At 31.3% G+C, this 21,606-nt stretch overlaps 1 protein-coding gene across 1 annotated transcript; it reads left to right on the top strand.

Annotated features, from left to right (window-relative positions):
• Positions 1–8,085: 8,085 nt before the first annotated feature.
• On the top strand, positions 8,086–9,918 carry HELRODRAFT_160481 (hypothetical protein; the record flags this gene model as incomplete). The annotated part of the gene is made up of 2 exons (XM_009017437.1): positions 8,086–8,763; positions 9,868–9,918. 2 exons carry the CDS (start codon positions 8,086–8,088, stop codon positions 9,916–9,918), a joined length of 729 nt encoding a protein of 242 aa, XP_009015685.1.
• Between the last annotated feature and the right edge of the window lie 11,688 nt (positions 9,919–21,606).

The following is a 21,606-nucleotide window of genomic DNA, read 5'->3' as shown; positions in this document are numbered from 1 at the left end:
ATCGTTTCTACACAATTTTATTTACTTATTTTTATAATTTTGTTTTAATTTCATTCGTTTAAAGCCGTTTATTGTTTTATTACAATATTTTATTATTACAATGTAACATTTTCTCATATTTTACATTTTCATATTTCTAATTTTCTTATTACAACGTCATAATTTCATTTCTTGTACTTTTCATTAAATTTCTTGATTTTAATGTTTAAATTATAATTCAATTTTTGATATTTCGTAAAACCAGGCTCTGATGATGACTGTATGTCGAAACAACGTTGTAAGCCTAGGATGACACATAATGATAATAAATATGAATTAAAACAGCTTCGTGTTGCCGAAATCCTTATTAAAAAATTAATTAATGCAAAATGGGCAAATATATATATATTATTAGGCCCAGGACGTCCGTCTAATATGTTTATTAGGGTAGGTCATGTAGGTAGCTAATACATCTATGTGTGTTTGTTTGTCTTTTACGTGTTTTCATTGTCAATATATATATATATACATATATATATATAAATTTATATGTGTATATATAATTATAAGGCCCTCTATTTAGTACATCTCATTTAATTGAAAAAGCGCCTACCATGAACTGTATGTTCGTAATTGTTTGTATCATGCTTGTTTTTTGTATTGTATGGGTTTTGCGTGTGTGCGCGCACAAAACAAAAACAATCATTAAAAATGAAAAGAAGACGATACAAAATTACCTACCTTTCTAAACTTTAATTCCAGCCATGGCTTGCCTATGTTCAATTACCTCAGATCTCACCTACCTACGTTCAACTAACACAATCCCTAGCTTACTTATTGCTTGTTAACACAACTCATTTTACACTTTATATTTGTGATTTTATATTACCAAAGTAGAAAAAATTAAGAAGAACAAACAAATTACAACAATATAACAGCTAATACAGCGCGATTGATTACTTATAGCAGCGCGATTGATTACTTATAGGTCAGGGGAACATAGATTGATGATCGACTATATATTGGTAAGGGCCAAACATAGGAAGTATGTGAAGAATGTGAAGGCGATACCTGGTATGTTGCAGCATAGTATGGTTGTGATGGATGTGACATCAAAAGAAATGGGGAGGAGGAAGAAGGATAAGTTTGTGGCAAAGAGAAAGACATGGAAGTTGCAGGATGCAGAGGTGAGGAAGGCATCTGAAGTGAAGGTGGCTGAAAATTGGGAAAGTGGTAAGGATGGAGATGTTTGGGAGAGATACAGGGACTGTGTGTTGGCTACGGCAGATAAAGTATGTGGATGGACGAAAGGAAAGTGTAGGCATGGTGAGACGTGGTGGTGGGATGAAGATATAAGAAGGGTTTTGGAAGTCAAGAAGGAGAGGTTTAGGGTATGGAGAAGGGACATGACGGAGGAAGCGGAGTCTGAGTATAGGAAGGCTAAGAAGGTTGCAAAACAGGCAGTGGCAACTGCAATGACGAAAGCATCAGATAGGTTAATGAAGGAAATGGAATCTGATGTGAGTTCGAGGAAAATGTTCAAAGTAGCAAAGCAGTCAATGAGGGATAGGAAAGATGTTATAGGGAATGGATGTGTTTGGGATGGATCTGGCAAGTTGTGCATAGATGAGGAGGAAAAAGCTCAGGTGTGGAAAGCTCATATGGAAAGGTTGATGAATGAAGAGAATGAGTGGGATGGAGATGTGGAATCCGCGGTCACACACGGACCTATAGAGAAGGTGACGAGGGAGGAAGTAGAGAAAGCAGTTAGAGAAATTAAACTAGGTAAGGCGACAGGGGTTTCGGAAGTGGCGGCTGAACATATTAAAGCGAGTGGGGTGATAGGAATTGAAGTTATGATGAGAATTGCTAACAGTATGTTTGATGATGAAGGTATACCTGAGGATTGGCGACACAGTGTGTTGGTGCCGTTGTATAAGGGCAAAGGAGATGTGAGAGATTGTGGGTCATACAGGGGTGTGAAATTACTAGAGCACGGAATGAAGGTAGTGGAGAGGGTGCTTGAGAGGAGGTTGAGAAGTATGGTGACAGTTAATGAAATGCAGTGTGGGTTTATGCCTGGTAGGGGAACGGTGGATGCGTTGTTCATGGCGAGAATGTTGCAGGAGAATTATAGAAAGAAGAAACGAAGATTGTACATGTGTTTTGTGGATCTAGAAAAGGCTTTTGATCGAGTACCGAGGAAGGTCATTGAATGGGCGTTGAGGAAGAAAGGAGTGAATGAGAGACTTGTTAAAGCTGTGATGCCGTTGTATGAAGGGGCAAAGACAAAGGTGAGGGTTGGAAGGGGGATGTCGGACGCTTTTAGTGTTAAGGTAGGAGTGCATCAAGGATCAGTGTTATCACCGTTTCTGTTTGCAATTGTGATGGATGTTGTGTGTGGAAACATAATGGAGGGGTTGTTATTTGAGATTTTGTATGCAGATGATTTAGTCTTGATGGCTGATAGCATGGAAGAATTGCAGTTAAAATTTGACAGATGGAAAAGTGTTATTGAAAAGAAAGGGTTAAAAGTCAATATTGGTAAGACGAAGGTAATGGTGAGTGGGGAAGGTGGTGAACGAGTGATAAGTAAAATAGACCCCTGTGGGGTATGTGATAGGAGAGTGAAGGCTAACTCGGTATTGTGTATAGGATGTCAGAAATGGGTGCATAAGAGATGTAGTGGTGTGAGGGGGGCACTGAAAAAGGTGGAAGGCACGTTCAAATGTAAGAAATGTGTTCATGGTGTGATTAATAGGACGGACGCAAGGACGGGGTTGAGTGATGGTATTGAAAGAGTGGAAAGCTTTGTTTACTTAGGGGATAAGCTGAATGCGGATGGAGGATGTTTGAGCGCAGTTACGGCTAGAGTTCGTGTGGGATGGATGAAATTTAGGGAACTGGGTGGGGTATTGTGTGGAAAGAAATAGTCAGTGAAGATGAAAGGGAGGGTATATAAAGCATGTGTGAGAGCAGCGATGATATATGGTGGTGAAACTTGGGTGTTGAGGAGAGAGGAGGAAAGTGTACTGCAGAGGGCTGAAAGAGCTATGGTGAGGATGATGTGTGGGGTTAAAGTGAAGGATAGGAGGAGTAGTACAGAGCTGATGTCAATGATGGGACTGAATGAGGACATTGTGACATTGATAAGGAGATCGAGATTGCGGTGGTATGGACATGTGTTGAGAAAGGATGAAAGGGTCGGGATTAGGCGAGCGTTGGAGTTCGAGGTTGAAGGAGTGGTAGGAAGGGGTCGTCCGCGATTGGGATGGAGAGAGCAGGTGGAGAAGGACAGGGTGAAAGCGGGGTTGCGTGATACTGAGGCGAGTGACAGATGTGGATGGAGTCGAGGGGTATTTTGGTTTCATCATAGGTAGCCAAACGGCAACCCCCGATCTCGGGGAAAATGCCGTCTAAACGTGTGTTGTTGTTGTTTGTATAACAGCTAATACATGTATGTGTGTTTGTTTATATGTACGTACGCATGTATGTATGTTTTTAACTTATGTATGTATGTGTTTTGTGTATGTGTGTACGCTTGAATTATTGTCGAACTTGCTAAATAAAAAAATTAAAAAACTGAAAAAGCGCATCTGACGAACGGCATTTAGTGAGAAGCCCCCTCGCCACGTCAAGGCAGCCGTTCATGAGGAGGATAAAAAAAGTGCACGCGTCTAAATTAGTTATATAAATAAACTTATTTACCTATTCAAATGCCTTAGCTAATAACGTCTAAGCCTCAACTTACCTATTCATTACATTTAAGCCCTAGCTTACCTAAAATTACAAAACTCAAGAGCCAAATTCATTCGCCAATCGGCCCCACCCCACCACCTACATAATGCCTTGGGCTCCAACTTAGTAATAATAATGTAAAACTTAAACCCTAAATTTATTAATGAGTATGTGTGTATAACGTAGCCTTAAATTATCTAATCATTACATTACGGCCCTAGCTTACTTAAAATTGTACAACTCAAAAGCCCAATTCGTTCGACATTCGGCACCCACCCCACCACCTACATAATGCCTTGGGATCCAACCTAATAATAATAATGTAAAACTTAAAAATTAACCTACCTATCGATACACTTACAAAGTTTAATTTACATTAAAAGATTGTTCCTATCATTACATTATTGTCCTTAACTACCTATGACATTAAATTACTCTCAACCTTAGTAAAAATAGATTTAAGTGATGTCTTGGGAAAATAAAATTACGCTCAAATACTAATATATGTGTTTTTGTATGTGTTTGTGTGTATGTGTGTGTAATACGCTGAAGCGTGTAATGCGAGTGCAAAAAAATAGAAGCGATAAACTTACTCGCCTACCTACTCAACTACATTAGTGTTGGATGTTTTCCATCTATCCTACCTACAATTAAAATTATCCCTATTTAACTTACCTATATAGCTACCTAATGTAATGTGTGTGTTTGAGCATTTGTGCTAAATGAAGCATCTCAAATAAATAAAAATAAAAATGGTAAAATAGAAAGAAAGATTAGGACGTAGAGAGTAAGACCTGTATGAATAAAAATGTATACAACAATCAATAATAAACCCACTGAAACCAGTAACCACCGCGTACCTGCTGAATGTATGGTGTGAAACAAAACAAAAAAACACAAAACGAAAAATACACCACCAAGTAGTAAAAGAATAGAAGTACCTAACTTACTTATGTAATTAAATTACCTTATGTCCTAGCCTACCTATACATTAAATTAACCTCACCTACCTATGTTTTATTAACTTAACTAAAACCCATGAAGAGAAAAAGGGAAAAAAACAGAACAAAAATACTAACACACAAACAAACATGATGCATGTATGTATGAGCAACCGCTAAAGAATCCACCTAAAATTAAAAAAATACAACATACAAACCACGGACAACATACAAACTCTATATAGCTCTATATAGCTCTATATAGCTCTATATAACTCTATATAGTAAAAATAAATATCAGAAAAAATATAGAAAATATAAAATAAAGAAATAAAAAAATAAAAATTGAGACCAGGCGTTCATACAATGGTACTAAGCGCCTGATCTGATTTCAACGTGTTCTCGGCTCCTATTTATATCAGTTCCATTTATATATTCTTATCATTTCAATCATTGACATCAATAAAAACTCTATTTAATGTATATGAATTATTATTATAGGTGCTTAACAACAATATATTAACTATACTAAAATGAATTCAACAGACGCCTACCGACTTTCGTGCACATGTTTATCTAGTTGAATACCAACGTAATAGAGATCACTCCTTTTTCACTAAAGTTTAGTGGAAATGAAGTGATCTCGATTACGTTGTTTAGTGATAAAACAATTGAAAAAATTAAAATATGTATTTTTTTATTTCATTTCTTTTATATATTATACTTACAATCAATTCAATCATCCATATCAGTACAAAGTTTATTTGTTTAATGTGATTGATTTTTTATTGTGTCATAAACTTATGAACATTCTCGACGACAGAGCTACTCATACTAAATTGACATCGACTAACGAATTCTAGATACTTTGTATATATATTTATTATATAACTTCATAGTAAAACCAACAAAAATCAGTGTTACATATGTACGCGCGCGGTTTAAATTCAAAATATTTTGACACCACACAACTTACTTAACTTTAGTTGTATAATTTAAATGTATAAATATAAAAATATAAATATATTTCATAACTAATTATTCATTTAGTTTTGTGTCCACATGATGGTAATATAACGTTTATGCCGGCTAATTCAGTATCGTACATTTCAACATTTTCTTACAATGACGTCATTTCCGCCAACGATTTCGCAACAAAATGTCAATTCTATTTTAATAATTTTTTTGTCTCTGTTTAGAGGGATTATAATTTTATTGGACTCAGAAAAAATGTTTGTTACGTTGATAATTTAAAAAGTTGTCAACAAAAAATTAGTTGTATCCGGTTGTAACGCATACATTCAACATTGAAATTATAGTCAAAATGAGTAACTGAAAATTTATACAAATAGAATGTCTAGAATGTCGTCAGCAATACTTCTTATAAACATAATTGTTGAAAACGATACAATGAATTCAACGAACGCCTACGTATTTCCTGTTGGGATGGTTTGGAAACGTGTGTACAGGTTTATCTAGTTAAAAAGTTGTCAACAAAAATAAGTTGCATCCGGTTGGAAGGCATACATTCAACATTGAAATTATAGTTTGAAGGAATAACTGAAAATATATACAAGTAGGATGTCGTCAGCAGTCCAGAGTATTGTTTAATTTTTCAAATGAATGAATGAATGAATAAATGAACGAACGAACGAACGAACGAACGAACGAATGAATGAAGGAATGAAGGAATAAATAAATAAATGGATAGATGGATGGATGGATGGATGGACGATAGATGGATTGACGGACGGATGGATGGATAGATGGATGGATGAAAGACTAATAAGAATCCACAAAATTTTCTTGTCTGGCGTCAACATCATTAATGCTTGAGGCGTGTCAGAGATATGAAGTGACGTGATATGATACCATATGATATTATATGATATCATAAGATACCATAGAGTATGATGTGGTGTGATGTGATACACATACATACATTCACTGTTTTGTTTGCTTGATGCTTTATCCCCTTTTCCTTAATTTTTTCTTCGTAATCGTACAAATAGGTAGGATTAATTCGTAAGTTGAGCTAATTGAACCTAGGTAGGTCTAGGTGAGTTAATTTAGTGAACATAGGTTAGGGACTCTATTCTTTCATTTTTCTTACGTTCTAGTTTATTTGTATTGTATTGTTTCGTTAGTTTTTTGTTCAACACAACACCAACAACAGCAGCCACCAAAATGGTTGGGTCATCCGCACACATAATATATATTTAACAGCTTTAGTCAATCTGCATAGATCATTGATAAATATATAAAAAAAACAGGGCCAAGTACAGAACCCTGAGGCACTCCAGAGACAATAGGCAATAAGGAAGAATGATGTTTACGCTAGACTATGATTGGAAGTTTTAATAAATACGAATTGCAACAGTTATGTTGTTGAATGTCTTTTCAAGAAATTAATAAACGCTAAATAGACAAAATCATTTAATCAAATTTGTTTTTAATGAAAACCTCGTTCCAAAACACACACACACACACACACACACACACACACACACACACACACACACACACACACACACACACACACACACACACACACACACATATATATATATATATATATGTGATATATACATATACATGATATATACAAATAAGTTGCGCGCTTAACAATGTTCCTATACCTATATATGGCATATATAAATATATATTTATATTTAATATATAATTAGCGAAGCAAAATATATATATCATACTATATACCTTATTCATAAATTACTATATTTATATTATATATATTAGATACACACACACACATATCTATATATATATATATATATACATTTACACGATATATACAAATAAGTTGCGCACATGACAATGTTCATTCATAATATTCGTTGGTTGAGTGTGCAGCTAGATTAACTTTTAGTTTAAATTTTTGAACGTTTGTACACAAGGTTCTGCTGTAAGTAGAGGAAGTTTAAAAACGACAAACGAGCTTCTCCCACGTTTTTTGTTTAATTTATTTTTTATCGTTAATAAATAGTTGGATGAAAGTTGATTTACCTTGTTTGGTACAAATAATTTTCAAAAGTTATTGATTTTTTTTTACACCTTAACTTGATTATTTTAAAAAATAGACAGATTTTTTGATATCCTGGATGGGCGGATGTGGAGACCTGAAAGGAAAACTTAAAATAAAATAAATTAAATCATAAAAATAAAAAAAGAAGACGCCCTTTCATTTTTATTTATTCATCTTTTATTATTTTCGGAATTTAATTTATTTTTTATAAAGATTCTTTTATAAATGCAGCTTCGATACAAAATATTATAAAATAAATAAATTAAAATAAATTTGGTAACTCATATTGAGAATTGGGCTCTAATACTAATTGTTTTGCGTTTTGGTTTTTGATTAACATTTTCTAATTGTTTTTTGTTATTAAATTAACAAACTAAAGAGTCCATGGCTGTTCTTTTTGTGGTATATATACCAATCGAAGATGTTAGTGATCCGACTGAGGATGACAGCCAAGAAAAAAACAAGAAAATATTTGAGATTGAACCTGCCTTTAACAGTGTAGGAGACTATGGACTACCAAGAGTTGATTCCAAACAAAAGTTTCGTGAGGTGCCTAGTGTTACAGATATTGCATGTGCTCAACAACAACAACAACAATTGCAGCTACAGCAGCAGGAAAATAACATAAAAGTACTGCAGGGGTTGCCAACAGCAACCCAACAAAATGAAGATATTGAATATGCATCAGAAAGTAAACCTCTCCTGGAAATAACACCAAAATCAGTATCACCTAGCAAACTTCCCAAATCTGCTTCCAGCAACGTTCTTATGGATCGTAACCAGCAACAACCTCAACCACAAATGACTACAACAACTACCACAACAACACTACAGAGTGCCGAAAATAACAATACATTACCAAAAAGTTTTTACAGAGAAATTCCAGGAAGTCGATTTAAAGTTTCAATTGCTGCTGAAAATCCTGCAAAGCCCGCATCTGCAGCGATGACAACCTCAACAAATGAAGTTGCAAAGTTTCCAAGGAGAGAATCAACAGTTCCCAGTGACATGTTCAATGATGATTCTGTTGAATTCATTAAAGAAGTTATCACACTGAAAGAGGTATATATGTCTGTTTTTTTTTTACAGTTTCATTAAATATGTTTGTCTCTATAATCATAATGCCTTATAATATATATATATTAAGTGGCGATAAACCTTTTAAAACCATCACATCTAAAAATATAATCTAGTAAACATTTTTTTTAAGTCTTCTTATAGGTAGTCATCAATTTTGAATTTTATTATTTTTTCAATTAAATGATTAATTGAGATAAATCAATTGAGATAACTGATAAATGATTATTTTTATGAAAATCTGTCTATTTTTATAGACTTGATTGTTTTTATTTAGTATCTTATTGTGGTTTTAACTCTTTTCTCATTAAATTTTATGTTCTCCAATGCATGTTGTTAGCTGAGTTATATGGGGACAATGAAACAACATGGGGAAATATATTAGGTGTGAACATCCTGTCCTCAATGAGACTGGCTTGGTGGGGTGGGTAGGAGTGCCACAAAACAGTTGAACAAACTAAATTTAATTAAATGAAGATGCCAGTAGAAAGATTTACTTGATCAAATTTTATGGCCATACTCATCAATAATACTCATCTCACGCCCCCCCCCCCACACACACACACACGCACACACACACACACGCAATGTTTTACCTGTAATGATCTTGTAGTTATGTTATTAGTACACCTATATTGTATGTAGTCACTGTTGTAATGTATTGGATGATGATGAGTTTGACTGTCAGAATGATGAAACCTTGTGGTTTGATGATACAATAAGAAAGATGACCGAGATTTATTAGCTACCATTTTATAATACAATGCCTGTTATAATTTCTATTCACGAAATCTCAGTGTAGACAATAAAATGCAGCTGAAAAACGGTTGACACAAACTTTTTTTAATCCAAAAAAAAGGGCTAAACTTTTTATTTTTTTGCTAAATGGTATTTAATGAAAGAAATCTATAGACATTGATGGCAAATAATTACTGTGTTGTCCACGTTTCCATGGAGTGCATCACATTATTGACACTATAAAAATGTCACAAGCTTTTTACACTGGTGCATGAACATTGAGTATTAAAATTTTTTACTGGCCTCGCAACAAAGGCTTCCGTATTTATTCCATATTACTAATTCAACCAGCTTCAAATTTTAATCTACAGTAACCTAATCTCAATTGGAATCACAGGGTAGGGTTCCCTGTTTGGCTATGTTAGGATATCCACTTTATCCATATGATAACCACAATTTTATTTTATTTTGTTATGTCTCCTTATCAGTTTACAAATAAAAAACTGTCTTAATAATTCATCATGCATTAAAAAGTATAAAAAATATTCTATGATTAATAGTTGCTTAACAAAACTGGGATTTATATTATTAGATGTTTTTGCTCTATCAATTTTTATCTGTTTTATTTATAAATTTGCTTCTCTATGTCTTAAATTTATGTTATATAAATAATTGAAATTACTTGACTCAATGGCTATGGAAACATTCTAACAAACATTCGGAGATACTTCTGTATTTTGCTAACACAGTTGATGACAGATGTTTGGAATGTGTAATCATTTAATCTTTTTATAAATATTTCATGTTAAGCTCTTACAAATTTTATTAAGTTATTAATGAACTATGACTATTGGAATTAGTAAGTAAACAGTTGAATTCATTTGAGATGTAGTTAGTAAAGTCGTTTTGTGAAATGGCAGGAAAACGTTCAGCATGCGGTTTTCATTTTAATAAAAATCTACAGGGTTTGTTGATGTATGATATATATTTCATAGTTATTGATTGAGTTTTAAATTATATCTTTGCTTTGCACTCATCTGCATTATTCATTACATTATTTTACCTGTGCAATTTTATTTCATTTTGTTGTATTTTCACAAAGAGCCTGCTTAGTACAAATAGGTACAAATCAATGATTGTTTGCAAGTTGCCAGCACCCCTCACTGCACTTGTCACTCCATTAATTGCATGATGCTTTGTGTGGCCATGTGGGTCTCCAACCAGGCAGCATTATCACAGTGGTATGCAAACAGCATTCCCACAACCTATTATGAAATGCTTGCTACTTTATTTAATCTGTCTTTCAAGAATTGTACTCATTGGAATAATAGAAAATCTGATAATTACCAGTGGGATGTTTTAAGCTGAAAATGAGAATGCATTAACATCTGCCTAAAATAATGACACATTTGCATGTATGTGTGTTAATGTGTTGTGCATGTATGTTTGGTACACATACAGGTGTGTGAATGTGACATGTGGAATGTGCTGTACATGTATGCTAATGAAATGTTGCATAATGTTCATCTTTCTTCAATAAGTTCATTGTTCTAATTCACATACTTGAAATGTTTAGATGCCCAAATTGTGTTTATTTTCGTGAAGGCACATGAATATATATCCACACGTTTACATACATAGTCAGTATACAATCTCATCTGCCTATTGTTATTCAGCCATGCATGCTTGCAAATGAAATGTTCATGGGTTGGCTTTTTGGCAAGAAAATCTTTATTCACATAAATCGTTAATTAGACAGCATTCTGCTATTTCTATTTTTATCATTTTTCTTCTTCCATTCTTCTACATTTGAATTGCTTGGAATGTTGATAATGAGCTCAATCTAAGAGAAAATATTCACAATAAAACTTTTATTAAAAAATGTATTTACTGTAAATTGAAATCATTCTATTTAAAGTTGTAAGGAATGATTTTTTAAAATTAAAAAATGTTCATTATCATGAAAGTGCTTCATCATGGAATATTTTCAGTTTTACAAGTCATGTTAAGCATCAGCCTATTTTATTCTTGTTTTAAATTTTCAATCTTTGACATTTTTCCCTGAAAAGCATGCATTTTCAAATTGAAATTGTATACTTTTGTAAAACTACAAAATATTTCAAGTTTTATTTTTTAAACTGTGAATCAAACATTAATTGAACAATTGAAAGATTTTGAAATGACTCTCACCAAATAAATGAAATAAATAATGTTAAGATGATTGTAAAAAATATACTGTTGTTATAATTATATAATGGTAACATAATACTTGCAAATGCCACTTGTTGGAAGAAATGAATGAGTTGTCATGTTTTTGTTTGCACAAGATGACATGCAAGTCTTGCACCAACAGACAATGCTGCCAACAAACAATGATGCAGATTTATAAAATATGCTAGGCTGACATTTGATTTTCTTACTTTTTGCAACAAACTTCAAGACATTTTTTAACAGCTTGCCTGTCAACATGATTTGTAAATTTTTGGTACATTATTTATAAGTTTGTAAAAAGTAAATTGTACATAAAAATGAAGCAAATTAATTAACAAAGATTTTTCAAATACAAGTTAAGCTTACAACATTAATGACATTTGCAGCCATGTTTGACAGAATTGATGATGTAAATAATTTTAGGCAAATATGTACGAAACATGAAAATTGTCAGATAATTCACTCTGACATAAATCAATACCACCTGAATTGTCAGGGACATTCATTTAGTTCTGGAAAGCATTACTGCTTTTATGGAAAAAATTTCCTGTACTTAGGTACCTCTTGTCAATAAGTTATTGCCTGTACATTGATTCTGTGTTTGGATAGTTTTTTAAAATAGCAATAATTTTGCAAAAGTTTTTTGTGTGTGGCTTTATTTTTTTTTACTTTATTGAATATTTTGCCAGCGCATAAAAATGAAAACGAATTAATTTGAAATAAAATGAGAAGTTCATTATTTTTTAGTTATTTGAAACTTTTTTAAAATTAATTATATTTTTTATTTACATTCCTTATTCTAATGTTCCATTTTTTATCTACACCATTCCAAACTTTCTAATTCTGCAGAGCTGTGAAGTGAACTTTTTTTTCTGAGAGTATATGGTTGTCTTCATTAACTTATGATCTCATGATATTTGATGGTTTTGTAAAATGTTGTCAATAGTTGCTTGTATATCAAATGAATTTTATATTTTAGGATTGTAATCATCAAAGGGCTCTATTTAAATGAGTTTCATCTGTTTGAAAACTAACTCATGCAAAGTGTTGAAGGTCATTAATTTTGTTACTTCCTATGGAATCAGTTGAGGCAGAGTTTGACTACATACTATACTTATATGTTTTTATATATGTATATATATATAAATATATATAATATTTATAATAGGATATATATATATATATATTTATTTATTTATATAAGTTCATATTTTTATGCAGGACATATGCATATGCCTTTTAAACATTTCCTTGTATGACATACGCGTATACTTGCTGTAGTTGGATATACTCATTTGTATGATATATAAATACGTTGAAACGAAGGACCACCTCATCATTGATTTTATACAACACGTGCAAACAAGATCACAAACAAATGCTTAGTAACCATCAATTCACATTCAAACAGCACATGGTTCTGTCCTGTTTGCTGATGAACAAACTTTTTGTATTTGCCTGCTAATGGCAATTAACTAAAATTGTACAAATCATTAATTTTGTGGGTACGTTTGATATGTGCATCCTTGTTAATACTTTATATAATCCATAATTTTATTTGATTATAATTTAAACAGCTCAAAAATTATACTTTCTTAGGAATCTTTTTCAATATTTGAACGTAAATAATCTTTACTATTCTTTGAATTAATCAAACAACAACATTTTTGCATTATCAAATTCAACGTGGCTAGCTGCCAAAATTTTTTGCTTTTTTTTTATCATGTTTCATTGTCATTTTTATTTTTGAGTGATTTTCAGTTTTCATTTTGGTTTAATAGGCTTTCTATCGAACTTTTTGTGTATAAGTTTGTTTATTGAGGCGTGGTTGAGTCACCAACCACAGCAACTTATAAATGTGTTGATGCAACCACGTATTTTGACAGCCTAACATAAAATCTTCATCTTTATTGCAATTACAAGTTTCTATACGAAAGTCTGATTAATAAATATATGAATTTTAACGTTTTAATCACGATCATTTCGTTACTAACTTACCTACATTTACGAAAACTACATCTTCAAGGGAAGCACCACTAGAATGTTTGACTTTACAATCATGTTTCCGGTAGAATATAATTTAATGCATGAAAAACTCGTGTGTCTGTTTATTATTAAAGAACTCTGTTTTCTTTAGATTTATTTTATTATGATGATGGAACCGACAGTGCAGTTGTTTATAAATAATGCTGTAACAAATTTGCCTTTTATCTGTAAGTACATAAAAAACAGCTGCAGTTGAGTTAATATGCCAAATAACCGGTGGTCTATACATAAGCTCCTACTTATTTATTAGGAAGAATGTTTGGTGAATACACTTCTGCACCAAAAGAGCAATGACTTTATAATTCTGCTTGCATTGAATCACTGAGATGAAGCCAGCATTGAAATGGAGCAAAACAGGTGACAATAATCTATGAAATTTTTCAATCAATCCAGTCTGGAGTGTATGATGAGTATGAAAAGAAGCTACAAAACGGGACGCTTTTTATATAAGCAGTAAAATGAAGAACATTCACTTGTTGGAGTCTCAACTCAAATAAGCATTGATTATTTCATGTCAAAGAGAGTAGCAGTACATGCACATATTCTGCCTGAACACTCCAAGCAAATATCAAGGTAACTGACCCAAAATCTTTTTTAATTTGATGTTACTGTTCGTTTTGAGGTGATGTATTGTTTTATATTTTTAAAATAGAGTTCAACACGCACCCACTTACACATTTTCAAGGCCATCCATTCCATTTTTCAGCTTTACACACACACACACACACACACACACACACACACATAGATAAGTACATACACTCACAGTCACACTCATACTTCCTCATCACATGCAAACACACACGCGCACTAACACACATTTTCAGTCATTATAAACGCTTCCCTAACAGGCATATACACACACGCGCACACGTACACCACACAAACTGATCTTCTAATTATAGTATCAAGTATTTTATCTCATCTTCGCCACTGAATCTAATCTGATAAGCAGGTTCTTTTTAGTTCCTTATAATTATTCTTCTGTCTAGTGTCATTTGGCTTCACATTTTCTGTCAAACTAAATATTCAAGTTAGGAAAGAGATACTGCTTGGCGTTTGTTTTATACATCGAATATTTATTTATAATTCACGTTCTAATATCACAACTCTATTGAATCTATAATCTATTTATTTTTCTACCAAACAATATGCACGTTCACACATCACACATCATCACTCACACATGCCGGCAAGTCGTTGGCTCATTGAGTTGCTCCAGAGCAAATGTCTTACATCATAATTACCTCTTAGCTAATTCTCCTTACCTCATTGATTCTCAATTGATTATCAATAGATTGTCGCTTGACTTGGCGTTGTTGTTGTTGTTGTTGTTGTTGATATCTTACTACTGTCAGCACGTTCATCATGATTTTCTCCAATCTGTTAATGAAATAAACGACAGATCATTGTTCTTGCTATGTTTATGTGGCTGCCATTTATTTATGTTTTGTTTTTTAATTTCAAGTTTCAATTTGTCGTTATCTCCCATCTTATCGTTTAATGAAGAGGATTTGTTATATTATGAAATTGGATTATTAATTAAATTTATTTCATATTTGTTTGTTCTTGTCATTTTAAATATAAGGTTTTTATTACATAGCATTCACTGCCACAATGCATTTTCAACGATTTCAGAACTGTTACACTGCAGTCTACGTATATTCAATGTTATTCCTCATTGGTATATGCGTGTACTTATTTTTGAATTTTTAAATCGGTGTTTGCCTAAGTTTTCAGATTTATTTAGGATACACTCTTCATCCATAATATTGTACAGAAATGTTTGTTCAACTATAAAATCAATGAGTTTAGTTTCAGAGCACAGGTAAACTGTTCCTTATTTTATGAAGGTGTATGTTCAGTACACTGTTAACAAACACTGGCTTGTTAGTCTTACAACTCACTAAAATTATGCTATGTCTTCTGAGTAAGTGCATAAAATTTCTTTGATGATGTAGTTGTGGCAGAGTTTATGAATTTTTATTAAAAGTTAAAATTGCAACAATTTAGATTTCTAAGAATGGAATTAAATAAGATAGTTTCATGTGCTTTTAAGGATATTTTAAAATTTATTTTAAGCTCTTTTATGTTTTTATTGTGGTGTTGTCTTTTGGTATTATATTCATAATTAATCTGTTCGTCTCATTCATGTTGTTTGTCTGTTCTTTAAGTTAGAGGGATGATAATTTATCATGCAGACATGTTTTTATTAGTTTCCAGCAGTATTGTTTTCATTTACAAGCTGCTCATTACAGTAGCATTCATCAATTCATGTTATAACATCCATCAATTCATGTTTCAAGTTTTTATTTTTAATTCAAACAGTTATGATCATGGCAAAGATTGATGAAATTTTTATTGGATGAAATAAAATGTTTATTATTGTTATTATTATTGATATTATTCTGAATCATTCAAATAAATTATAAAATTTGATAAAATATTTAAATGTTTGAATATTCTAAAAATGGCATTAGTTTGTATTTGTGGAAATTTTTCTTTGCCTGTATGTTAGTTAATGTTTGTGAAGGTTGCTCTGGAACATTGAAAGTGGTTTTTACATTTGAAAGATGTAATCTGAGTCTAGCTAATGTTGACATATTTAAGCAAATGGTTATTATTATATTTACTGTTATTGTCCTAACAGTAATAAAGTTGATTTATTATTTTAGCATTAAATATTCATTAATTTTTTTAACTCAAGTGAGGTTTGATATTTTCGAAAATTTTTGTAAGATTTGTTCGCTAAAATGTACAATTTTTGCTAGCTATTTTATAAAATATATTCATTGATAATCTCTATTTGAATTAATTTAAAAATGATACGAACACATGTTTATTTTTGTTTGCAGTTTTTAGAAGACAAATTAAACAAGCTAAAAATATCCAATCATGTGTGGCAGAAGACCATTGATGACAGTCTATGGATGGTTTGTTAACATCTTAGGATTTTGAGTGGTGATATCTGATTTTTGGAAGTGATGTGTGGTTTTGTGTAGTGATATATGTGATTTTTGTGGTGTTATGCGATTATGTGATTTTACATTAAGAACTTAATTAACTTTCTTTCTCATTTTGTATGCAAATTCAACAATTGTATAGAATATAGATTATTATTAAGTAATTATGAATAAGACAAATGTTTGCATTGCATTAATTGTTTCTTTTACTCATTCTACTCACTCTGTAAAGTAATGTGATGTATGAAGGCTTGTTTATAAGTAATCTCTGAATGTGTCACTGATAACGTGATCATTTTTTTTTATTCACACCAAGTAGATATTCTTGAGTTTGATAAGAAACCAGTTCAATTTTTCTGATAACACACTCTGTGAAATGGCTAACTATTAAATAAGGCAGACCACATTATTTAATTAATATAATTAAATGGACTTTTATTCATTGCCTATTGACGTTTATCACAACAGAAGGCATATGTCTATTGTCTGTTACTATCACATTGTTGCTACAGTTATGGTTTCATCCATATTTGTAGTTTTTTCTTTTAATTTTTTAAAATTGACTTTATAATAATTCAACAGTTTAAGCAATTGTTTTGAATTAGTTCTTATAATAATATAATCAACAGTTTAAACAATTTATTCAAATTATTTGAAAATTTTAAACATCCAACACATTAAACTCACCAATTGATGTTCAATAATCCATAGATTATTATGGACTGAGTATTTTATTTATGTTCTCAACACAGATAATGTTATTTATCGTAATCTTTCAGTTTTGTATTATTTATTATTTTCAAAACCTACATTGTTATTAGCTAATGTTATTCCTTCATTTCACAAATATAATTTCTTCTTAGTTCATTGAATCTTAAAATTAGAGTGTTCTTAGGTTTACTAGTTACATTTCCATCAGATAAGTTTTATGGTCTCCTTGGAACAATGTGACCAAGTATTCAACTCTCTCACATGCTCTGGTTTTGGCAAAATCCCTGGCACATCTCTGAGGTAGCGTTGTGTTGTTGTTGTGTGTTGTGTTGGTCGTTGTACTTTTGTGTTGTTGTGTTTTGATGTGTTATGTTATTAAGCTGGTTGTTGTTAATTTGTAACGGTTTTATTTATTACATGTTTGTTAGTTGAGATTTTTATATGGGTTTTCCATAGTTTTATTTATTCAAGGGATTCTGAATTTAGAAGCGTCGTCATATTCATAGAATTTTTAAATGTTGTTATGGGCAGACGTTAATATTATTTTTGCATTTATTTGGTTTAACAGTTTTTTTTATCACTATTCTTTATGTCATATTAATTCACACAACTGTTTATACATCAAAATTTTTTAATTTACGTTTTTTTTTCAATCAACCCTCAACATCTGCAGTATATTTCCAACAAGTGCTCACAAGGAGGAGCAGAATGAATCAGAGGATGACATTGCAGCTAGAGCCAAGTACTCTATTATAATATTTCCATTTCCTTCAATTCCATATTTAGTCTATTTAATTGGGTTAACTTTAACAAATGGTATTCTACTATATTATATTACAGATTTATTGGGTATTTTATATGATTTAGGTATTTATTGTCAGTATTTGATTAATGTACACTGTTGATAATGGTATAATGGGATAGTTGTTATTATTCAGTTAAATTTTTCGTAGGAGCACAAACGAAAAAAGTGAATTTATGAAATCTATAAAATCCAGTCTTACAGTAGCCCAGGTTTGTTTTTGTTTGTTTGGATTTTTTTGTTTTTGTTTTTTATTATTTTTGTTTTTCGTCATTAATGTCTGCAATAATTTCTTTGAACTTTGTTTGATGTCCTTCACCATCCTTAAACTCTCATTCATTTTATAAATGGCTACAACCTTTCATTTCTTCAGCATCTTTTCTCTACCTTGCACATTTATGTGTTTTAGTGCATGTTTATAGGTATCATTTAATAAAATTAACATTCGTTTAATAATATTTTCATTTAAAATTTGTTTACCAACTAATAATAACATAGAGCTGCAGAGATGTAAATTATAAATAACTTCAATGGGATCATACTAATAAATAAGATTCGCTCTCAGCCGAAGTTTATTTATTTAACATTTTCATTTTCTTCTATTTTGTAGAAGCATGTGAAACTAATTTGTAGGGAGTTTTGAATTTCTGTTTGACGCCAAGTTATTTTATTCAATTTACTACATTTGTATTAGTAACAGTGGGCAAGTAACTTTTAGAACTTGTAGTTTTGTCGATGATTGCCCACATAATTTTGCAGACGTTTTTTATTTCCCTCCTTTATCCATCCACTGATCCACCAGACACTATTTTAATGCATATGTGAACATTTTATCACTTTTTATAGTTACATTCTCTTGACTCTAAATACATAAAAAACTTTTAACGTTAAATTTTTTCTTATATACATTTATTCAAGTTTACACAACAAATATTTTTCAATTCAAATTTTTTCCTTACTACATACTATGTCACTTTCAGCTTTTTAATTAAAACCAGTGACAATTTTCTTCAGACAATCTATTTTTCTCTGTCCTATTAAATTTCAATGTTAGAGTGATTTGGCATCTGAGTTTGAAAACTGAATTGAAATTTTTTCAAAAAGAAGAACTCAATTTTTTTACATTCACATCCTCCATATTCAAGGACTTAATTTCTTTGCTAACAATTTTGTCACCACACCAACATCAAATTGAATGGTTCATCTTAAGTTATGTGGATGAAGGAATCATATTTATATAGTGTTTATTTTCTAATTATAATAATTTTTTTATTATATTAACTGCACTTAACAACACCATTCAGAATTTTTTATTTCAAATTAGAAAAATTAACCAATCAGGATTGCAAAAAATTTGTTTACATTCATTCTTTCTTTAATTATGATCTTTTTCAACGTTAATGTTGTTATTTTAATGAAGTTATTTATACTCGAAAGATGATTGTGACCTATAGTTGCAATGCAACTACTGTATCACATAGGCCAGAGAATATCACTTATTTGTTACTGTCCAATCTATATATAGAATTTCAATAAATCTTGTTGTGTATGGTTTTGGAAAGTTATTTTTTGACTGCTAGTTAGTAGCTGAGCAGTTTTTTAAATGTTTTGTTGTGATTGTATTGTGGTTGCATAGAATGACTCATTTAGAATTCACTTTCACACGTAATTAATGTATTTAAATGGCAAACTAGCGTATAATTGAGATGATGCCCTGCTGTTGTAATGCTGATTTTATGCAAATTTATGGTAATGTTAGCTTGTTTAAATGCATCTTCAGATCATTTATTATGCTGTTGTAGTTTAGAGGATTGTAAATAATAAAATGTTGATGTGATGTTAATGATGATGAAATAAGATCCTACATATGGTAAGGGTTGTTGAGCCTAAACATTATATCTGTACTGTACTGCTTGAAAATATCTCTGATTAGCTTGTTTAGCTTGGTTCTAATTAATTTAGTGGTTATTTTTTTAATAACCCAGTACACCAGATGATAATTTAATAGTAACTGAACAGGATAATAATCATTGATAGTTGTATTGAAGTTGTATTAATGTTTATATTTATATTATAATTAGTTTGGTTTCCTCATTTAGGTACACTCGTTCATTGTCTGTCTCAATTTAGCAATTTAGCATATATTGATTGTGGCTTACTCTCAAAATCGAATGGCGTGCGTGATGCGTTATTATTATCATCATCATCAAATCACATGGATGTGTGTGTATCTCACCAATTTTTATTCAATTTATGTACAATGTTCATGAGATCACAGGATTAACATACAATGAACAGGGGTGTGAAAGTGGTAATTTCTCTCTCTCTCTCTCTCTCTCTCTCTCTCTCTCTCTCTCTCTCTCTCTCTCTCTCTCTCTCTCTCTCTCTCTCTCTCTATCCCTCTTTCTCTTGACTGTCTGTCTGTCTATATCTATTTATTCATCTATCTTTATTGCTTATTACTATTGTGGAGTATTATAAATTATTACATCTGTTACTAAAAAGAAAAGTTGATATTTAAACTTGCTAACAACATACATCAATAAGACACACACTATGTACTATTAATTGGTTATTTTAGCTCTATTATTGAGCAACCAGATAGATGAAGAAACATTTTTTCTATACAGTCCAATCAACATCTTGAATTATTTTGCAATTTGCCTTTTGCGTGTTCTCTATGCCTATGTTTATTGAGTTGCTTTAAAAAATCAACACTGTTGAATGATTTGTTTACTATGCAACAAATTCTGAATACATTTTTTTCATTTTGGCCTGCTGTGTTTGTGATATTTTCAGCAAAGACTATATTAAAAATGAATTTCAATTTTAATTAAATTTATTTAATTTACTAATTAATTCAATTTGACTTGGTTTAATTGGTTATTAGTGCCGATTAAACTTTTTATTGAAAATATAAATATGATAAAGTTCTTGCCAACTGAATTATTTATGTTAAGAAAACATCTGCGCACAGGTTGTTGGAGCCATAAGCAATGGAGCAGCTCTTACCTTCGATTACCTCCTTCTCATATTTCTTGCTAGGTATTTTACACTGTCCATTAATTAATTTTCATCTAGCTTTTGATTATATCCTATTAATATTAGAATGAAAAGTTAAGATAATGAAAAAATATGACCAAGAATTCTAGATAATAAACCATTTTGTCACGTCATACGTGAGATAACTGATCTCTGCAACTAAGTTTTTGATTTTTTTAATTACGCCTGTTAATTTTGTTTCCACTTTTTTTAATAATTGATATTGTTATTCAGTTCAGTCATTAAATTATTTGCTAGGTCAACTTTAGATTGTAGTAGATAATGAATATTCAAGACTTCTAGATCTAGTGAGTG

This window comes from Helobdella robusta, assembly GCF_000326865.2.
Source record: "Helobdella robusta unplaced genomic scaffold HELROscaffold_2, whole genome shotgun sequence".
Lineage (NCBI taxonomy): Eukaryota > Metazoa > Annelida > Clitellata > Rhynchobdellida > Glossiphoniidae > Helobdella > Helobdella robusta.
The sequence above is the reverse complement of the archived record's forward strand: the minus strand, read 5'-3'. Positions and strand labels throughout refer to the sequence as shown.